We start from the raw sequence: 21,844 nt of genomic DNA on the forward strand, positions 1-21,844 counted from the left end.
CCCCTTTCACTCCCCTTCAGGAGTCTCAAAGCGGCTAACATTCTCCTTTCCCTTCCTCCCCCACAACAAACACTCTGTGAGGTGAGTGGGGCTGAGAGACGTCAGAGAAGTGTGACTGGCCCAAGGTCACCCAGCAGCTGCAGGTGGAGGAGCGGAGACGCGAACCCGGTTCCCCAGATTACGAGACTACCGCTCCTAACCACTACACCACACTGGCTCTCCTACAGACCCTTCCCTCCCTACCCAGCTCAATGCTGTGGGCAAAGGCAAAACCTCTTATGGAAAAAGGAGCCCTATGCAGCTCCCCCCTCTCTCCATAAGAAGGCAGGACCTGCTTCTCACTTGGGCGCCTTCTGCTGAGGCCAGACCAGGTGTTCCGCGTGGGATTACCTTGATGTCACGATAGACGACGTCCCGGGAGTGCAGGTACTCCAAGGCGGAAACAATTTCAGCCCCGTAGAAACGAGCACGGTCCTCAGTGAAGACTCGCTCCCTCGAAAGGTGGAAAAACAGCTGGATGGGGAGGGAATTGAATTTTATTATTTCGGCCACAGACCAGTTCCAGCCCACATACAATATCAAGGAAGTCATAAAGCACAATAGGAATACAGTGGCGCCTCGCAAGACGAAATTAATTCGTTCCGCGAGTTTTTTCGTCTAGCGATTTTTTCGTCTTGCGGAGTGCGGATTCCCCGGGTATTAACGGCTTTAAGAAAAAGGAAGCAAACTCACAAGACGAAAAAGGGGAAAAAGGGAAATACGTCTTGCGAAGCACCTCGAAAAACGGAAAACCCTTTCGTCTAGCGAATTTTTCGTCTTGCGAGGCATTCATCTTGCGGGGCACCACTGTACATTTGAATTTGCAATTAGGTATAACAGGGACAAGACAGATATAGCAACAGTTAAAAAATATATAAATTAAAATTTAGTCACTAACATATAACCTAAAATTATCCTTTGAATCATTATGATAGCATAGCTTGTTGTCGGGGAGGGAAGAGGGACATCTGGAAGGTGAGCAGCAGGAAGAACGAAGGACGGCAGCCGACAACGGCAATTCTCTGGGGACCCCAGGGCCACGGGTGCAACTGTGCTCAGCCACGCAGCCCCTGTCAGAGCGCGACTGTGTCCCTCTCCCCCCCCCGCCAAAGCAGACACTAACCTCCCCTCCGTTGGCATACTCCATGACGAAGCAGAGGCGGTCGTTGGTCTGGAAGGCGTACTTCAGCGCCTGGAAAAGGCAGTTCACAGAGTTAGCAGCCTCCTATTATTATTATTATTAAACTTTAGGTGCAGAAGAAGCATCAGCAAGCACCCAGCCCCTCTCACTGAGCCTTCCCAGGCAGCTGCTGCTGACAGGTCTTGTTTGTGTGCTTCCCAAGACAAAGGAAAGGAATATGGGACCATCACAGCCTATGCACTTCTATATTGTGCAGTTTTAACTGTACGCAGGTGACAACCACCTTGTTGAAATCCTTCAAGATAAATGCATGCAAGGTAGAGAGCTTTTAAATTCACTGCTGATGCAGCGGCGAGGCTCTGGCAATCGCAGCGAGGCTCTTCAAGCCCAGCTGGTCCCCTCAACATCTCACTATCCGTGAGGTTTTTTTGGGGGGGTGTCTAACCTTAGCACTCACCCCCAATCGCCCAGAAATCCCGGTAACGGTCATCTCTTAAGCGGATGACACGCACCACGTCGCCATTTTCCCTTTGCAAGCAAACTGGAAGCCCGTCTCCCACTCTTTTCAAGCCATCTAGGTTAGTGCCCTCACTGCTTCCATAGATCTGTATAGCAATGTCATTGTGACACTGGCACTATTATTTTCAATTCCTTTCCTAAAGATCCCTAGCATGGAATTTGTCGTTTTCACAGCCACCATGCACTGGGTCGGCCTCTTGAGCTCTGGGGTACAACCCCAAAGTCTGGCTCCTGGCCTGACACTTCCAGTTCACAGCCCCTTCGCCGGTCTATCATACGAGGAACCAAGTCTCTGTTCTTTCTCCCCTCTGGTCCCACAAGCAGCCACCCGCAGAGACAGAGAATCTCGCAGGGCATCGGAGGATGCCTGGCGCCCATTCCGTCCCACACGTTCCCGAATGTGTACGTACTGTGAGAAAGGGATGCCTCGTGTTCTGCAGGACTCTGCTCTCTGTGACAGTGTGGGCCACCTCGTCCTGCAAAAGACAGGGAAGAAAGCATCGTCACCCGAAACGGCCTCATTATGACATGAACAAGTGATAGCCCTAACCAGCTCAGCCCAGTATACCTGAAGGAGCGTCTCCACCCCCATTGTTCTGCCCGGACACTGAGGTCCAGCTCTGAGGGCCTTCTGGTGGTTCCCTCACTGTGAGAAGCCAAGTTACAGGGAACCAGGCAGAGGGCCTTCTCGGTGGGGGCACCCGCCCTGTGGAACGCCATCCCATCAGATGTCAAGGAAATAAACAACTATCTGACTTTTAGAAGACATCTGAAGGCAGCCCTGCTTAGGGAAGCTTTTAATGTTTGAAGTTTTATTCTGTTTTTAGTGTTCTGTTGGGAGCTGGGGAAACTCAGCCAAATGGGCGGGGCATAAATAAATGAATTAATTAGTTGTTATTATTATTATTTTATTCCCAGCGGGAACCAAAGCGACACACTCACCCAGCACTGCTCCCCTTTGTGGGGCTTCACAGAGACCTCCCTCTTTGGAAGTGTGTTGGGGGGGGGGTTGGTGTATCTCTAATGATTCCCAGCATGACCATTTATTCATTTCTGCCTCCCTCTCTCTCTGTCTCTCTCATTTCTTCTGCCCCTTGCTCAGTCACCCACAGGCTACTACGGCTCTGTGCAGCCCCGGTGGGAATCTGACCGGCATTTCATGCCATGTGGACTTCTGATGATGGACTCGTGGCCTGCTATTTGCCCGGATGCAAATCCCGCCTCCCCGCAACCCGGGACGTGTCTCTGCCCCCCACGTCAAAGTCACTCCGCAGCCTGCCTCCCCCGCTTGGCCCTGTACCTTGGCAATGATGACTTCCTTGCGCAGGATCTTCATGGCGTAGTAGCGCCCCGTGGCTTTTTCCCGCACGAGGATGACCTTCCCAAAAGTGCCCTTCCCAAGGAGCTTCAGGTAGTCAAAGTCATTCATGGTCTTTTAAAAAGGAAAAACACAAGGCTGGGTTGAAAATAGGACCTTCACAGTTTAGAAGGTCTGAACATTTTGAGACTTGCATGAGGACTAATCAAGAGAGTAAGTTTCATTACACTTGAGTTGACTTCATAGATTTCATGAGTACAGAATTCTTATTGCATGGCTGACATAATCACCCCCACACCCACCTCTTTGGTGAACTAGGCTCACCTGTGGAAAAACAACAGCATCTCTTCTAGCAATAGTGCCATTGTTATATCAATATTCAGAATTAAACCTTAATTCCTTTTATTATTTCAGTCCATCTCAAAGCATCCTGTTTAAAACAGCGCTCTGTATTTCTATTTTGTTTCATTTTGTTTTTACATGTATCGTGATTTGGTATACTATATATTATACGTAGTTTGATTATTTTGTCCCATTCTTTCATAGTTCCATATGTTATATTGGCTTTACACCAAATCGGTTATCGCGTGTGCTGCTCCTACATGAATTCCAGTTTTTGTGTTTTACACCTTCCGTTTCAGAACGAGGATGCTTCTTGTTCTTTATTGTTTAGAATTTATTTATTTTTTAATATTATTTATTTTTAAAGGAAAAAACACAGGGCTGCTGTTGGCCATTATCATCCGCCTGGGGGGAACTAGACACCTTCACCATTTGAAAAGCTTGAACATTTTGAGTCCATGTCCCTGGTTAAACGCCGCTTGGCAAAGACTGGCGAAGCTGGCGGGGAAACCGCCTCTTTGTCCTCCTACTCCGCTGAGCCAAAGTGGAAGGAAGCCCCCTCCCCGCCCCCTCCTTACCGCCTTGGCCCGGGTCTTGGTCACGGCCACCTCCATCTCCTCGGCGCCTGTGCTGTCGCTGGGAGAGCCGCACTTGTAGTCCATCCTGTCCTCTTCCGGCTCCTGGTTCTTCAAGCTGTTGGCCACCATCTGTATGGCCCGGATCCACTCCTCCCTGCGGGCAACACAGGGGAAGTCAGGGCACTCGAGACACCCAGGCACGAAGGCCGGCCAGCGGGCGCCAGTCCCTGGCTGGGAGAGTCCCAGTGCCCGGGGATCGGGGACGAAGCCCTTCCAGCAGCCAGAGGCTGGGTGCAAGCGAGGGCCCCCACCCCTGGTGGAACCGGGGTGGCCGAGTGGAGCTGCCCCAGGGGCCCAGAGAGCAGGGTGGGGTGGGATCAGGTGCCCCACTCCAAAGCCAGACGCACCGCTCGTCGGGGGAGTCGACGTGGAACGTCCTTTCGATGACGGTTGTCCACTGCAAGCAGCGGATGATGAAGGTGTTGGGACGGGGCCGCTCGACTTTCATCAGCTGGCATTCTGGAAGAGGAGGAAGAGGGGGCTGCTGGGCTTTCTCCAAGGACAAGGAAGAGGAGCGGCAGTCTCACCTACTTGCCCCCCTCTCTCAAAAACACGTGTACAGCCCCCAGCACAGCATCGTGGGAGGAAAGGGAGAGGGTTGGCGTTTTGCTGCGTTCTAACTGCAGTCCGCCTGGAGCTCCAGGGGAGCCTCGCAGTCCCTGCCAATACGGAGGGCAGGGGTAGTAGGAGGGTGGGGAGGACGTACCTGCCACAGAGAAGTCATTCAAAGGGGGCAGGCTGTGGTCTGACGTCTCCGGCTTCTCCTTGTACCCAATGAAAGACCCATCGCTTTTCAGGAGAAAGTACCTGGGCCTCCACGTTTTGATGTATTCCCCTGGGAAGCAGAAGGGTGAGGCATGAAGGGGCGAGAGGCACGTGCAGAGTGCCTGCCAGGAGGCTGCCTTTGAAAAGGCCCTGCAGCCCAACAGCGCTGACGCCCCTGGCAGCAGATTCCCCTACAAGGCTGGCAAGGGACTCTTGCTCTGCCAAGGGAAGCTGAGAAGACCAAGCCCAGCCCTCGTCCGCTTCCTCAGGGCACCTGGAGCCGGGCTCTGCACCCCTGTCATAAGGACATGAGCAGCCTGCTGGATGAGGCCAAAGGAGCCCCATGAAGCCCAGCATCCTGTTCTCAAGCCTTCTCTTTCTCCATGGATCTGTCCAATCCAGGTTGGCGGCCATTACCAGCTCCTGCAGGAACGAGTTCCATAGATTACCGTATTTTTCGCACCTTTTCCCTCCTAAAAAGTAAGGGAAAATGTGTGTGCGTCTTATGGGGTGAATGCAGGCGGGAGGCTCTGTTCAGCGCTCCCTTTAAAGAGCCGCATAGAGCGTGCTCTTGCTGGCTTTTCCCTGTGGAGGGAGAAGGGCAGCCCGTCAGTCCCTTCTCCCTCCTCGGGGAAAAGCCCCCAAGAGCCGCACACAGGCTCTGCTCAGCACCCCCTTTAAAGAGCCGCACAGAGCGTGTGTGCAGCTCTTGGGGGCTTTTCCACAAGGTGGGAGAAGGGACTGACGGGCTGCCCTCTATCCCTTCCCACACCTCCTGAAAAGGCCAGCAAGAGCCGCTGCCAGGCTCTGCTCAGCGCTCCCTTGTAAGGGCTCCCTTTCGTCTCTCATCCCGCTTTGCTGGGAAGCCAGCAGAAGAAGAGGCGCTGCGCAGCTATCACTCTTGCTCTGCTGGCTTCTCAGCGAAGCGGGAGGAGGGACGGAAGGGTTTAAAACAAGAAAAGCGAGAGCCATTTACATGCTCTGCACAGAATATTTTTTTTCTTGCTTTCCCCCTCTAAAAACTAGGTGCAACGTATGGTCAGGTGCGTCTTATGGAGCGAAAAATACGGCAACTCTGTACTCCTTAAAGACACACCTGGAAAAACACCTGGAGGCCGCTTTGGAGGGTTCAGGGAGGATTTCCAGTGCTCAGGGTTGAGGTGGGCTGCCCCTCCCAGCACATCTCCAGAGCCAGACCTCTTTTTGGCTTCTGGCAAGAGCCATTCTGAGAGGTGGCTCAGCCTTGCCCTCTCCCAGGGCCAGGCTCCCCCTTTGGCCTGCAGAAGCCAAGGCTGCGAGGGCAGCTTCACTCCTCAGCAGGGCCCAGTGGCAGCAGAGGGGGGCTTCCCTCAGCAGGGCCAGGCAGCCCCCTCCACCCGCTCCTCTGGCTCCAGGGACCAAAATAGCCTCTGGGCAGACCTGGCTGCTGCTGCCACCAGCTGCTATCTATATTTGTCTGCAGGAGCAGGAGGAGGAATTTGCTGGAGCCACAGCCCTACGGGGTGGGAAGCAGCTCTGGGGACAGCTGAGACTGCCATGGAGGGAGCAGGGAGAAGGAGGGGACTTGCAGTGGGGGGACAAAGAGGGGTTTCAGGAGCAAGAGGCTTGTGCCGAAAGTCATGGCTCTGGCAATAAACATCCCCATTGCTCAGCCCAGATTTCACAGTCTGTCTTCCACAAGCACTAGCAAAAGCCAAGGAGTCCAGGGCACCAAGCACAACACCAAGTGTGGAGAGCAGAAGAAAACTGCACAGACCGGGATTCTGGTCAGTGACCAAAACAAATCAATTCATTCATTCGTGCACAGACTGCGGGGAGCGGGGCATCTAGGGACAAGGAGGGAGCTTCTGCTCTTGTGTGCCCCACGGATGCCTCCTCGCCAAGCCCATGCTGGCCCCCTCCATGCTGCCCTCCAAAGAGCCAGAGAATTGCAGCCAGAAATGGTCAGGCAGGCAATGTCTAACCGTGTGCAAAGGAGTCGGCACTCCTGCACCCCAAAGAACGTAAGACAAGCGGGCTGGATGAGGCCAATGGCCCATCTAGTTCAGTGTTCTTTTCTTCCAGTGGCCAGCCAGCTGCCCCAATGGGGAGCCGTGAGCAGAACTCTCCCCACTCTAGATTCCCATCCACTGGAGCAAGCGCCCTGCAAAGTGTGGAGGCGGCACACAGCCACCTTGGCAAGCAGATGCTGCTACAGCCTTATCCTCCTCCACAAATCTGTCTCTTCCTCTTTTAAAGCCATTTGCATTGGTGGGCATCACTGCCTCCTCTGGGAGGGAGCTCCACAGTTTAACTATTTGCTTGACTGGATGGGCCCTGAACTAGCAATTAATCCAGAATGCGGCAGCTAGACTGGTGACTGGGAGTGGCCGCCAAGACCATATAACACCGGTCCTGAAAGATCTTCATTGGCTCCCAGTACGTTTCCGAGCACAATTCAAAGTGTTGGGGCTGACCTTTAAAGCCCTAAACGGCCTCGGCCCAGTATACCTGAAGGAGCGTCTCCACTCCCATTGTTCAGCCCAGACACTGAGGTTCAGTGCCGAGGGCCTTCTGGCGGTTCCCTCACTGTGAGAAGTGAGGTTACAGGGAACCAGGCAGAGGGCCTTCTCCGCAGTGGCGCCTGCCCTGTGGAACGCCCTTCCAGCAGATGTCAAGTAACTAACAACTATTTTACTTTTAAAAGACAACTGAAGGCAGCCCTCTTTAGGAAGTTTTTAATGTCTAATGCTGTATTGTTTTTAATATTTGGTAGGAAGCCGCCCAGAGTGGCTGGGGAAACCCAGCCAGATGGGCGGGGTATAAATAAATAAATTATTATTATTATTATTATTATTATTATGAGGAGAGAAAAACCTCTCTGCCCACTTTCTCCACACGCAATTCTGTAGACCTCTCTCACGCCCCCCAACACTCGCCCTTTCCCCTAAACTAAAAAGCTCCCAAAGCAAGCTGCTCCAGCCCCAGGACCATTCTGCTTCCCCTCTTTTGCACTACAACTGTGCACAGGATTCCAAGGGGGCCCACACTGCGCAGCTTGGGCTCCGATGCTCCTCCAACCCAGAAGCTCAAGCCGCGAGGCAGCCATGGGGAGCGCTCTTCTCTCCATGAGCCAGTCAGGGGGACACCTGCACTTAGACCTAAGAATGCAGAGATTGGTTGCATTACCATCAGATAAATGAGACGTTTAAACAGGACAGGAAAATAGGATTTCAGAAAGAGAAGTCAAAACTAGAAACAGAATTGTTGGAACCCAATACTAAGAACTTATCAAAAATGTATAACTTGCTGTTAAAATGGAATACACAGGATGAAACGGTGAAATCAGCTATGATTAAATGGGCACAAGATATCGGTCATGATATTATGTTTGCTGACTGGGAACAGTTATGGACCACCGGTATTAAATTTACTGCATGTAATGCTTTAAAAGAAAATATTATGAAAATGATCTACCGGTGGTACATGACCCCAGTCAAGCTTGCAAAAATTTATCATTTGCCTAATAATAAGTGTTGGAAATGTAATGAGACTGAAGGCACTTTCTACTACCTTTGGTGGACCTGCCCAAAGGTTAAAGCTTTCTGGGAAATGATCTATAATGAAATTAAGAAGGTCCTTAAGTGGACTTTTCCTAAGAAACCAGAGGCTTTCCTCTTGGGCATTGTGGGCCAAGTGGTGCCAAGGAAGGATAGGATTTTCTTTATGTATGCCACTACAGCAGCAAGAATTCTACTGGCAAAGTATTGGAAGACGCAAGAACTACCTACTCTGGAAGAATGGCAAGCAAAGGTGATTGACTTTATGGGACTGGCCGAGATGACGGGCAGAATCCGGGACCAGGGGAAAGAGACAGTGGAAGAGGACTGGAAGAAATTCAAAATATATCTTAAAAACAATTGCAAAATTGAGGAATGTTAAGATGTCAGGGGGTAAGAAGTAAAGAATTGCAGCAGTAAACAAAAAAACTTAAGAAATTTTTATGAAAGGGAATTAAGATAATGGACCTAAGGGTTGCTAAAGAATTATTAAACAAGGATGCAGGGATGGGGAGGTATGGGGGAGTCAAAGAAAAAAGGGTATGAACTGATGAGCTTGAAGTCATACTGTTCTATACTGTTTTTATTATTTGTTTGGAAAATTAATAAAAATTATTATAAAAAAAAAAGAATGCAGAGATAACATAGAGGAGGGGCAGCGGCAGCAGCAACAGGCCCCTCAGGGACACAGAGGGAGGCTAAGCTCTGTCTAGAAGCAAACAGCAAAAGGAAGCCAACACAGACTTCATTCAGAGGTGCAAAAGACACCCAACAACTTAGGTGCCTTATGAGACGGGCTCCCTACTGAAGCCTGCAGACATAACAGGGCTCTGTCCCACCCAGAGGCTGGTGCAGCAACCTCCAGGGCACGGCCCCCACTTCCAGGAAAGCAAGAACCTCTCAGGCCCCTCTTTCTGTTAAATCTTGTGTGTGTGTGTGTGTGTGTGTGTGTGTGTGTGTACATTGCTCACCTCTCTTGTGCAACCAGCCCTCCTTGACGACCGACACCTCATTCATGTTGACGTAGCCGTGTTGAGCTCACAGGGACTAGATGCTGCCCACTGAGCCGTGGGTGGACTGGTGACCTGCAGGAGAGAAGAGAACAATGGCAGTGTGGGTCCCAGGCTCATCAACCTCTGGGGATGGTGAAGAATCCCTCTCCCACAGAGTTATAGGGCCTCCCTCCCACCCACTGCTAGTGTCCCCAGCACCACAGACAAAAACCTTCTTCCCCAAACAAGGTGGATCCCTCAAGAGTCACAGCAGGTGCTAATTCTGCCTCCCTGTGGAAGCAGAGGGCCTCACCAGCCTCGGGAAGGCCCAGATCTCCAGGGATAGGCCACTGGCCCAGCCCAGGGCGAGGCGGGTCTCCCCAATGGAGGGGGTCTTGTAGAGGAAACTGAGCTGCTCTGCAAAGCCAGACGCTGTCACTTCCAGGGCCCAGGAAAGCCTATGCAGCTGCTCTCAACATGGGACACAGAGGAAGGGGAAGGCTGGGGTGACTGAGGGACCCCCCAGCCCTGTTAGGGAGGTATTAGAAGCCAAGGGCAATGGGGGTCTCCCCATCCCAGCCATGATGCTTACACCTGCTGGCAACTTCCCCTTGGCCTTATCTGCCCCCTGATAACAGGCACTGCCAGCAGCAGATAAGAGGCCCTTGGGAGCTGCCACGACTGCACATGCTCAGACCCCAGAGCAGCCCTGGCCAGCCAGGAAAACAAACAGCTAGAGAAAGATTAATCCCAGGCACCTGATGGGATTAAAGAGGGAGAGGGGTTCAAAGACTAGCCCAAAGATGCCGCCAGAGAAGCAGGGAAAGGGCTGCCCCCCATGCAACTTGGGAGTGGGGCACTGAACAAATGTGCAGGGGGGTGCTAGGATTGTGGAGGGGGGGCCTTTCATTACCCTCCTCTTTCCCAAGGGCCAGTTCATTGATGCTTGGGTGACATTCTGAAGGTGGGAGCCCAAGTGAACAGACTGGTTTGCTGTATAACAACCCCCCCCCGGTCCACCTGCCACCCACCCACCCACCCCAACTGTCGACGCAGGAGGCAAGGAATCCCCTCCCTCCTTGGCGGGTCACAGATAACAGGTGAGGGTTGAACTGCCCCAGCCAGCACAGTCCTCCTGGGCCTCTACTGTTTCAGAATCGGGGGGGGGGTGTGGACGGACAGGTGGAAACACCTGTTTAAAGCCTCACTCGGTGCCACAAAAATCCCCACACTGAGAATCCTGGTACGCCGGGAAGGCTAGCTTTGTGCCTCCCCCTCACCCCCAATTCACCAGCCAGCTCAGTGCAGGCAGGGTTTTCAATGGGCAGGGAGCAATCAAGCACCCCCAGAGTCCCGGTTCCAGGGTTGTGTGACAGGACGGACCCCCTTGGCCCCCACCAGACCTGCTGGGGATCACCCAAGGTCAGCTCCCTCTGTCCTGCCAGGGGCACTTGCCTCCCCACAGCCGTGCAAAGGACACAGCACTGGACTTTAGCCTGACCCAGCAGGGAGCTTCCTGCGCTCCTGGCAAAGGGGTGAGCCTCCTGGAACCGCCAGAGACCACCAGCGAGGAGGACCCTGTAGCTCTGGCCTTGCCGGACCTCCTGGAGGGAGGCCAGCCTCATTCCCAGGGTGGGGCTCATGAGACTCGGCAGAAGCAGGCCCACTCTTAGCCCCACGGCCCAAACGCAGCTCGGCTGAGGCCAGGCGAGAGCATGGAGGTCGCCCACTGGGCGAAAGGACGCCAGCCTGGCTTTTGCGTGTTGACACCGAGTGAGTGAGGGGCCCCCTGCCCAGCCAGGAAGGGGCTTGTGCAAAGCTCTGGCGGCCTTCTATGTTGCTCCAGAGGCCGAGGCTGACAGCAATGGCGGTGGGATTGCGACAGGCCTTGGGAGTCATTTATGTAACAGTGAAAATGCCCCCCCTCCCAGCAGGGAGCCAGATCCAGACACGGCGGCTCCACTCCTGGAGGCAGGCACAGAGATTTGGGCAAAAGGGCAGAGCCCTGAAGAGCTCAACGGGGAGAGCCAGACCTCTTGCTGCACCCCCCTTCACCCAGCTGGCTTTGCTCCCCAAGCAGCTGGAGGAGACAGGTGGGGAGCAAAGGTGGCCTCCGAAGGGCCACAACAGGAGCCAGAAAACCACCTTTGCTGGTCCCAGCGTGGAACTGTGTGGCAAAGGGATTGCCCAGGGAGGAGGAAAAGGGAGAGAAGGAAAAGAGCCCAGAAGACTCTTGAAAATTGCAGAGGCCTGCAAATGGGGATGGGGGGGGTGCGACATGCAGACCTCCTGTGTCTTTGACTGAGGAACGCCACTCAAAAGCACCTGAATAAAAGCCCTTTATTTTGCATGGCTACTCCCTGGCCCCACAAAACACCTTTTAACAGGAAAAAGACAATGGCGTTTGTCACACTGACTAGACACTTTTCTCGGAAAGTGGCCCACAGCTCCTTGCAATCAAAGCAAGATCAATTAAGCCAGAACACAACTTGGCAGGGAAAAGGTGGGATCCCACGCCAGTAAGTGAGGAAACTAAATGCCTCAGGTGATGACTGCAGGGTCTGGGTCGGTCCTTGAGGGACTTTATAGGTCACAACCAGCACTTCAAATTGAGCCTGGAAACTAACTGGCAGGCGGAGCAGTCAAGCCAGAGTTGGTATCGTATGTGCAGACTGTCCGGCTGCCAAATTCTGCATCAGCTGCAGTTTCCTGAACCTTCTTCAAAGGCAGCCCCACATATAAAGCATTGCAGTAGTCCAGCCTGCAGGTTGCTACAGCTTAGGCAACAAAGGTGAGACTGCACCTGTCACAGTCACAGCTGTCGGAGCCCAGTGGCCGGGACCTTTAGCTGAGAAGGGAGACGGGCAGCAAGATGCAGAGTCTGGTCTGTAAACCCCAAACCCACCTGGGCAATGGGTGGCGAAGACACCCCTCCTCTGTGCGGAAAGGGCAGCTGGTGAAAGTAAGAAATGCAAGTTTTAAACAATAGAAAGAGTGGTCTGGGCTTGTTGCTGCTACTTTTAAACACAATCTCCCCTCTGGGAATGGGTGGAAGGGGTAAAAGCCAAGTGGGTGTTCTGAGCTGCACCTGCTTCTGCCTCTCTCTGAGTAGTAATAATAATAATAATAATTTATTATTTATACCCCGCCCATCTGGCTGCGCCTCCCCAGCCACTCTGGGCAGCCTCCATAGAAACCAAAAATACAGTAAAATATCACACGTTAAAAACTTCCCTGAACAGGGCTGCCTTAAGATGTCTTCTGAATGTCAGGTAGTTGTTTATCGCTTTGACATCTGCTGGAAGGGCGTTCCACAGGGCAGGCGCCACTACCGAGAAGGCCGTCTGCCTGGTTCCCTGTAGCTTTGCTTCTCACAATGAGGGAACCGCCAGAAGGCCCTCAGAGCTGGACCTCAGTGTCTAGGCTGAACAATGGGGATGGAGACGCTCCTTCAGGTCTACTGGGCCTTTGAAGCCATTGAGGGCTTTCAATTCAACACCAACACTTTGAATTTGCTCGGAAACATACTGGGAGCCAATGTAGGTCTTTCAAGACCGGTGTTATATGGTCTCGGCGGCCGCCCCCAGTCACCAGTCTAGCTGCCGCATTCTGAATTAGTTGTAGTTTCCGAGTCACCTTCAAAGGTAGCCCCACATAGAGTGCATTGCAGTAGTCCAAGCGGGAGATAACCAGAGCATGCACCACTCTGGTGAGACAGTCCGCAGGCAGACAGCTGCCCTGGACACAGAATTGACCTGAGCCTCCATGGACAGCTGTGAGTCCAAAATGACTCCCAGGCTGCGCACCTGGTCCTTCAGGGGCACAGTTACCCCATTCAGGACCAGGGAATCCTCCACACCTGCCCGCCTCCTGTCCCCCCAAAACAGTACTTCTGTCTTGTCAGGATTCAACCTCAATCTCTTAGCCGCCATCCATCCTCCAACCGCCTCCAGACACTCACACAGGACCTTCACCGCCTTCACTGGTTCTGATTTAAAAGAGAGGTAGAGCTGAGTAAGAGAACTCGAGTCCAGCTCTCCAGGAACGAGTCCTTGCTGGCCTGTTTCGCCCGGCTCCTCCAGCAGAAGGGACAAGGCAGAGAACTTGGGGTCCTGCAAGGCTCCAGCCTGGAGAACTGGAAGCAGGAGGGACTCTGTGGCCTGGAAGATCTCATGACATGAAGCTCCTGATGTCACTAGGAGGCCATGGCAGGGAGGAGGGCAGTGCAGTGATCTAGGTCAGGGACCCAGGGACTGCCAGGCCTACCCCAGGACCCAATGCTGCTTCTGGAATCCCCCCAGTCAGAGGGGTTCTATAAAAAAGCAAAAACAACCTTGTAACTCCTCCTGTTTCCCAGAGGGTTGCCTGCCCAAGCGAAGGTTGCAAGAAAATGATCAATGAGTGTTGGTGTGGGGGGGTTAAAAACCACCCCCACACCTGTAATTTCAGAGCCTTTGTCTGTTATCTTTTGAGAATTCTTGGAGAACAGGTGAGGTCCCTACAGACTGGAGGTGGGCGAATGCTGTCCCCACCTTCAAAAAGTGGGGGAAGGAAAACCCAGGTAACTACCGACCGGTCAGCTTGACATCGATACCAGGGGAGGTCCTAGAACAGATAGTTCATCAGTTGGTCTGTGAGCATTTAGAAAAGGATGCTGCGATCACTAAGACCCAGCATGGGTTTCTCAAAAATAAGTCACATCAGACCAATCTGATTTCCGTTTCTGATGGAATTACAAACTTGGTGGATAAGGGAAATGCTGTGGACATAGTGTATCTTGATTTCAGTAAGGCTTTTGACAAAGTCCCCTATGATATTTTTGTGAGGAAGCCGGTAAAATGTGGGTTGAACGAGGTAAATGTTAAGTGGATTTGTAGCTGGTTGAATGATTGAAGCCAAAGAGTTCGCATTAATGGTTTCTTGTCAACCTGGGGAAAAGTGACAAGTGGGGTGTCACAGGGTTCTGCCCTGGGCCCGCTGTTGTTTGACATCTTTATAAATGACTTGGATGAAGGAATTGAGGGGATGCTCATCAAATTTGCAGATGACACCAAATTGGGAGGGGTAGCTAATTCTGCAGAAGACAGAATCAGAATTCAAAACGACCTTAACAGATTGGTGAACTGGACACAAGCTAAGAAAATGATTCTCAATAGGGAGAAATGTAAGGTTCTGCACTTAAGCAGGAAGAACCAGATGGACAAATAAAGGATGGGGGACACCTGGCTTACTAGCAGTACATGTGGGAAGGATCTAGGGGTCTTGGTGGACCACAAGCTGAACATGAGTCAACATTAAGATGCAGCAGCAAAAAATGCTAATGCTATTCTTGGCTGCATCAATAGAAGTCTAGTGTCCAACTCAAGGGAAGTAATAGTCCCACTCTCTTCTGCCTTGGTCAGACCACACCTGGGATATTGTGTCCAATTAAGAGTAACTCAATTTATGTTGGCAAGCTGGAAGGTGTGCAGAGGAGGGCAACCAAGATGATCAAGGGTCAGGAAGCCAAGCCTGATGAGGAACGGTTGAAGGAGCTGGGTATGTTTAGCCTGGAAAAGAGAAGACTGAGAGGAGATACGAGAGCCACCTTCAAATACCTTAAGGGCTGTCACATGGAAGATGGAGCAAGCTTGTTTTCTCCTGCTCTGGAGGGTAGGACTCGAACCCGTGGCTTCAGGTCGCAAGGAAGGAGATTCCGACTAAACATTCGGGGGGAAACTTTCTGACACTAAGAGCTGTTCAGCAGTGGAACATATTCCCATGAGAGGCGGTGAACTCTCCTTCCTTGGAGGTTTTAAAGCAGAAGTTGGGTGGCCACCTGTCAGGGATGCTTTAGCAGAGATTCCTGCATTGCGGGGGGTTGGACTAGATGACCCTCAGGGTCCCTTCCAACTCTAAGATTCTACGATTCCCTGGAGAGGCGCACACACATGAGCGCACCCCTCAGAGAGGGTGTCTGGTCTCTTTCCTCCCCCCCCCATTTTGTACACCTGTTCCCTACCACATAGGCTGTTGGGCTGCTTCCCCATCCCAGGCCGCCAAGCCACAGCTGCTGCTGCTGTTGTTGCTGCTGCTGCAGAGAGAGGAAGGGCACCTAATCCCAATTCCTCTCCCTGGTTGAACACAGAAGAGCAGCAACGCTCACCCCACAGGGAGGGAGGGAGGGCAGGCAGTGGGGGGGGGGGAGAGAGAGACTTGTTGACTTGCAGAGCATGTGTGACTCAGATACTGCGAGCACCAGAGTTGTTTACGCACTCCAGGATGTGACCCTGTGGAACAGGAGGGGGGAGGAAGAGGGGGGCTGGTCCCCAGGAAGAGGAAAAACACACTGAGTGCGATAGAGAGGGAAGGGAGAGGTACTGATTGGAGTTAAGGGAAGAGGGGACGCAGCTGTCTGAGAGGGACACAGGTGTTGGTTGACTACAACTCCCATCATTCCTGACCACTGGCCATGGTGGCTTAAGCCAATGGGAGATGGAGTCCATATCTGGAAAGCCAACATTTGCCTCCCTCATCCCACCCCCCAGCCCTGTTGTAAAACCTTTGTAACAGCTGGGATTAAGGCTGTATAAGGGGTCGTGCAATCTACAACAGGTACGTCCAACTCCCAAGAGACTGCGATCTACTCCCAGTATGTATAGAAAAATTGGCTGTGATCTACCTTTTTTTAAGGAAGATGGTTGACCAAAGTTGTTGAGCTTTTTTGGGGGATGGATAAGGAACACCCAGGCAATCACTTTCACCAGGGACACACCCGCGATCGGCAGGTAAATCAATCAACCTGTTGGACATGCCCGATCTATAACATGCAGGGTGGCAGCCAATGCTTGTCCTACTCTGAGTAGGCCCTTTGAAATTAATGAACCTCCATTAACCATGTTCATTAATCACAGTGGGTCTACTCTGAGGAGGAATAGCATTTCATGCAGCCCATCGTCCTACATTAAAAAACAAACAAACAATTATAATGGTCAATTCCTTGCTGTCACCATCAAAAAATATGATTTGAAAGCAGGTAGGTAGTAAATTACTAACGCAGGTTCAATCTCCGTATGGTACAGCTGCATATTCCTACATGTAGGGGGTTGGACGAGATGATCCTCAGGGGTGGGGAAAAGCCAGAGGGTGAGAGAGAAAGGGAGAAGGCAAGTTCTGTGGAGGGACTTCTCCAGAGTGTGGACTGCCTCAGGATCTCTGGCCTTTAGAGCAACCACCAGGAAGGTAGGTGATGGAAGGAAGAGGAAGGGCTCCTTTTGGTTTTGCGCAATGCAAGTAATTTGTTCTTTTCACAAGGATGCAAAGACCATAACAGAAATCCAGAGGGGAGGCGCTAAGAGCCAAGCCAGGGCAGCTTCTCTGGGTGCAAGCAGAGTACCCAGCCTTCAGACAGACACCCCTCTATTCTAAGAAGTTAAACACTGCTTAACCTGCTGAGGGGACATGAAGATGTTTAGGAAAGGAAACTGCGCTTTTCACAGTCAACATTAACTTGTGAGCTGCTAAGATTAACAACAAACAGGTGGGGAAAGCATTTGACAAACAGGCCCAGGGAACAGTTAGGAGGAGCCCCAAAACCTGTGAAGGCAACAGTTTGCATCTGAGCTTTTTGCATTTGAATGCTTTTCATTCTTTCAAAGCTTTTGTAATTTTGGTGCACTGACCGGCTCAAGGCTTAAAGCAGAGCAGATTTACTACTTTCAGGCCACGAGAACTTTCCTTCTTACCCAAATTTACAAAATGGGTTCAAGTGCCTCCAAAGGAGGTCTGGGGGCAAGAGCTGGAGGAACAAGAGAGTCATGGCCCAATACCCCGAACCTCGACACCACCAAGGGGCAAAGCTGTCTCTGGGGGGGAGACAGAAACAGCTGACCCCTCCCTCTCCCCACACACGCTGTTCCTCTGCAAAGCCTACACACCAATGACCCATTTCACTCTTGTGGAATCTTCCTCCTTTTCCTAAATCCTGTGGCTGTGTAATACGCAATTTATTTACTCTCCATCAAACTTATTCAGCTTCTTCACAATATATATATTTTATTACAGAAAGGAAAACCACCGCACATTCCACCAGGACCCTGTCCTCCCACCATTCGTTTTTCCAGGAAGGCATCTAAAGCAGATGCTCCCCTCTTCAAGATCTCTCTTCCCGAGAGTGGAATTTCAAGTCCGGCCATTGCTACATCCCAGCGCAGACATTCCAAGGGCAGGCCGTGCAGGAGGAAGTGAGCGCACCGTCCGGGAGCAACAAGCCTGCCCGCCAGCCGGCACATTTCCTAAATGTCGAGCAGCGACTCTTGAGTTATTTTTAGTGGCCTGCTGGGGCCCTCATAAGAACACCCTGCTCCTTCATGCAAACCCCACACAACTGAGAGATCCAGGTGAAGGGATTGAGGCCCAAGGAGCAGAAGGCGGGGGGGGCTTCTATGCACAGTAGCCAGAACACACGAGTTATACGTCCTGAAACGCCCAGCACTCAGGTGTCACTGCAAGGTGGACTGAAACATGTAGCAGAGGACGAGGGGGGCCTGGTAACCGTGCTGGAAGCCTGCTGCCTGCCCAAGTGCAGAAAATGTGGTCTGAAAGAGCCAAGGCCCCAGCTGTAGATTCATCTGCTCCCGACCTCCACGAGGCAGGCAAACCCTCTCCCCTATCCAACGGGCAAAAGCCTAGCACCATTCCCGCGTGCTGTGCGCCGCGTGCTCTAGTCTGGAATGTGGTCTTCAGCTAAGGGGACAAGACCTCTCCGGGAAGGCTGGCAGGCACCCAAAGCCTGGGACTGGCAGGATTAGCATGCCTCAGTCCCCCCAAAACCACCCCCGAGGTCTGCTGCTCTAGTGCCAAAGAGTGCCAGATTCTCAGGACTATCCTACAAACACACCGGTAAGGGCAGCTTAGTGTCGAGATGCTGGGAAAGGCAACTTTCCCTCTGCATGTGCATTCAAATGCAACCAAAGAAACAGAAGGGAACCAACATGAGTCATAACCGTGCGCGCTGTGGCCCAAGATCAACAACATCCAAAGGCCAACAGACCAAAGAAACCAGACTGAAAAGGGCAGCGAATGTGGGTGATGTGTCAAGAGAAGAGCCCAAAACAAGGCGCAGAGCAGAGCAGCGACCCAGCGGTTAGCACGTCAGCTGACATCCAGCCACAGCAGCCCCTGTGGATTCCCCCAAACACAGGGGGTGGTTTCCAAAGCAAGGCCCCTTCAAAACAAAACCCCAAGCTCCTCGCACCTTGGTGCTAGATTGCAGCTCTGAGGTGCGGCCTTGCCACAAAGGCAACCCAAATGCAGCTTCTGGCAAGGAGGACCAGCTCTTGGCATCTCCGGGCATCATACAGGTGTGCTTAAGAGAGCATTGGGTGGGATCGCCACCAGTACGTAAACCCACACCCTTCCTCATCCCCTTTCTCCTCCACCAACTGCTTGGCTGGGCTGCATCTGCCAAACAGCTCTCCCTCCCTGTTCTATCCCCACAACCACCCTGTGAGGTAGGTTAGGCTAACAGACTGGCCCAAGGTCACGCCCAGTGAGTTTTATGGCCAAATGGGGACTTGAACCCTGGACACACAGTTCCTAGCCCAGCTCTAACCCCTAGGCAATACTGACTGGAGCTGATACCTTGCTGGGTGTGACCAGGAGCATCTGCCTAGCCTATGGCTCCCTTTTTATCATCAGCTGGCCATGAGGGAGCATCTGAAGGAAGAAATGGGATACCTTCTCCACATATGCATGAGCAACTTGGAAGAATAGTAGGAAGCCAGTAGCACTGCCCATAAGGAGCAAGCAAAGGTGTCAAGATAGCCTACCCAGCACTGCCCCCCCCACCCAAAAAATCAGTCTGGTGCGTGGAGTTGAGACCAAACAGGCCCTAGGTTGCCATTCAGGTGGCAGCAGCTCCTAGCAGCACCCTTAGGAAGGCAATTCCACAGAGCCCTAGAGTTGAGGGGACCTCCAAGGGTCATCCAGCCCAACCCCCTTGCGGTGCAATTTGTGTCTTGAGCGGCTCACCTGAAGCAGGGCAGTGCCAGCCGGCCAGAACTGCTGCAATACCATCCCATAAGCAGCTGTGTGAGCCGGGGTGGTGGTGGTGAGGGGTGGCAGCAAAGGGGCCTCCTCAGCTGGCATCTGGAGACTCAGCCGAGAGGCAGCGAGGCAGTGGAACAGACTCTCTCTGGAGGGGGCACCCAATTGAGCATGGTGGGCGGAGCGGGAAGCCTCCCTTGGGTATTCTTTAGCTGTCACTCCTGCACTGCAGGGGGTTGGGCTAGACTACCCCTGGGCAACCCCTCCCAGCTCTACCCTTCTCGCAGGGGCCATCTGCATGGGATGCTTCGGTTGTGATGGCCGCCTAGCATAGGGGGTACGACTAGATGACCCCTGGGGAGCCCTCCCAGCTCTACTCTTCCGATTCTGCGATTCCAGAGGGGAGCAGGGGCCATCTGCATGGGATGCTTCGGTTGTGATGGCCGCCTAGCATAGGGGTACGACTAGATGACCCCTGGGCAACCCCTCCCAGCTCTACTCTTCCGATTCTGCGATTCTAGGCGTAGTGGCCGCCTGCCGGGGATGCTTCGGTCGTGACGAACGCACGGCTGCCGAGGAGCGCGGTTGAGCTAGATGACCCCTGGGGGTCCCGCCGCACCCTGCGGTTCCGCGTGCCAGCCTGCCTCCCAGGGCCGGAGGGCGGGCAGCGCGGGCAGAGAGGCCGCGAGCTGGGGGAGGGGCGCCCTGCCTCCCCCTCCTCCCCCCAGGCAGGCGCCCCCCCGCCCCGCTCGGTCGGCCTTCCGCGCAGGCCCCGCCCGCGGCCGCCTCCGCTCCCCCCGCGCCCATGGTTCGCTCCCACGTCCCCCCCCCCGCGCCCGATGGTTCTGCCCCGCGCTCCCCCCCTCCCTCGCCTCCCACAGTGCCCCGCGTTCGCGCCTGCGTCTCTCCGGGCGATACCACTGAGGGCGGGGGGGGGGGCGCGGCCTACCTGGCTCCTCCGCCGCCGCCGCCGCCGCTACCGGCGCCCCCTCAGGGCCGCCATCCTCATCCTCGCCGCCGCGTCAGGCCCGACGGCGCCCGCGCTCCCGGAAACCCCGCCCCCCGCCGGGCCCACGCATGCAGGAAGGAGGGGGAGGGGCGGAGGCGGCCGGGGCGGTGCGCGCAAGCGCGGAGCGAGGCGGAGCCCGGCGAGACGAGGCTGCAGGGCCGCGAGACCGAGGACGAGCAGCAGCGCCGCCGTTGCCGCCTTCGGCCGTGTGCGCATGCGCGCCCCGGGCGGCTCCCGAGCCGCGGCGAAGCCGTCAAGGCGCCTGCGCGGCAGGAGGAGGCCCGGCTGGGCTCGGTGCGCATGCGCGGTTGCCCGGGCCGGGGCGAGAGGCGGCTTCTCCACGTCCGCAGCTGGCGCGGCCAATAGGAAGGCGGAGGGGGAGGAGCCACGGCCACCACCTCCCCGCAGGATCGAGCAGGAGCATGCGCAGAGTGCCGGATGGAAGCTTCCGAGCATAGCAGGTCTCTTCGGCGGGAGGGCCGTTAAGCCGTAAGAAGGAATAAATGACCGGCTCTCGCAGTGATAATGACAATGCCTTTCTCATTCCTCTTGCTTTTAATGTATTTGCGTGGGGTTTATTGTCTGTAAGTTGCTTTGGGCTGCCCTGGACAAGGTAAAGCAACTCGCAAATTTAATAAACAGCAAATGAATGTGGCTTGTAGATGTAAATAAGGACGACAAAGGTCAAAAGCCACGTGGTGGAGGAATTACGATGCGGGGGGGTACACACACACACAAAATATACATGTATTGGCTAGATAGTTTAGAAGGAGGGATGTGCACGTTTCCGTTGGAATCTATAGGTAAAGGGACTCCTGACCGTTAGGTCCAGTCGTGACCGACTCTGGGGTTGCGACACTCATCTTGCTCTATTGGCCGAGAGAGAGAGCCGGCGTACAGCTTCCGGGTCATGTGGCCAGCATGACTAAGCCGCTTCTGGCAAACCAGAGCAGCCACGGAAACGCCGTTTACCTTCCTGCTGGAGCAGTACCTATTTATCTACTTGCACTTTTACGTGCTTTCGAACTGCTAGGTTGGCAGGAGCAGGGACTGAGCAATGGGAGCTCACCCCGTTGCAGGGATTCGAACCGCCGACCTTCTGATCGGCAAGCCCTAGGCTCTGTGGTTTAGACCACAGTGCCACCCGCGTCCAGTTGGAATCCATATTTATTACATTTATATACCACCTTTTCCTGCCAGGAGTTCCAGGTGACTCATGTTCAGCAGCCCCTTTTATCCTCACAACAACCCTGTGAGGTAGGTTAGGCTGGGAGAGGCAGTGACTGGCCCCCAAGGCCACCCTTGGAGCTTCATGGCCAATGAGTGGGGATTTGAACCCTGGTCTCGCCCAACACTGACCATTATGCCATGCAAGCTACGGACCTCTAGGAATTAGGGCTGGTGGTTTGAGGGCCTGGAGTATAACTTCCTAACGGAATTTAGAACTCAGGGGGCCAAGCTGGTTTGGCAGGCCAAAGTCTGTGCCCACCACCACACACTCTCCCCTTCACCCCAA

At 53.6% G+C, this 21,844-nt stretch overlaps 1 protein-coding gene across 1 annotated transcript in view; it reads right to left on the bottom strand.

Moving 5' to 3' along the window:
* AKT2 (AKT serine/threonine kinase 2) overlaps positions 1–20,421 on the bottom strand; it is a 29,465-nt gene extending 9,044 nt beyond the window's left edge. Inside the window, exons 1-9 of the mRNA XM_079985597.1 lie at positions 20,269–20,421; positions 9,273–9,386; positions 4,704–4,832; positions 4,345–4,456; positions 3,938–4,091; positions 3,000–3,131; positions 2,110–2,175; positions 1,163–1,231; positions 391–513 (exon numbers count right to left, since the gene is read on the bottom strand). Coding sequence (XP_079841723.1) covers positions 391–513; positions 1,163–1,231; positions 2,110–2,175; positions 3,000–3,131; positions 3,938–4,091; positions 4,345–4,456; positions 4,704–4,832; positions 9,273–9,318 — 831 coding nt within the window. The 5' untranslated portion in view covers positions 9,319–9,386; positions 20,269–20,421. The remainder of the gene's footprint in view (positions 1–390; positions 514–1,162; positions 1,232–2,109; positions 2,176–2,999; positions 3,132–3,937; positions 4,092–4,344; positions 4,457–4,703; positions 4,833–9,272; positions 9,387–20,268) is intronic.
* Between the last annotated feature and the right edge of the window lie 1,423 nt (positions 20,422–21,844).

Source organism: Podarcis cretensis, assembly GCF_951804945.1.
Source record: "Podarcis cretensis genome assembly, chromosome: 8".
NCBI lineage: Eukaryota > Metazoa > Chordata > Lepidosauria > Squamata > Lacertidae > Podarcis > Podarcis cretensis.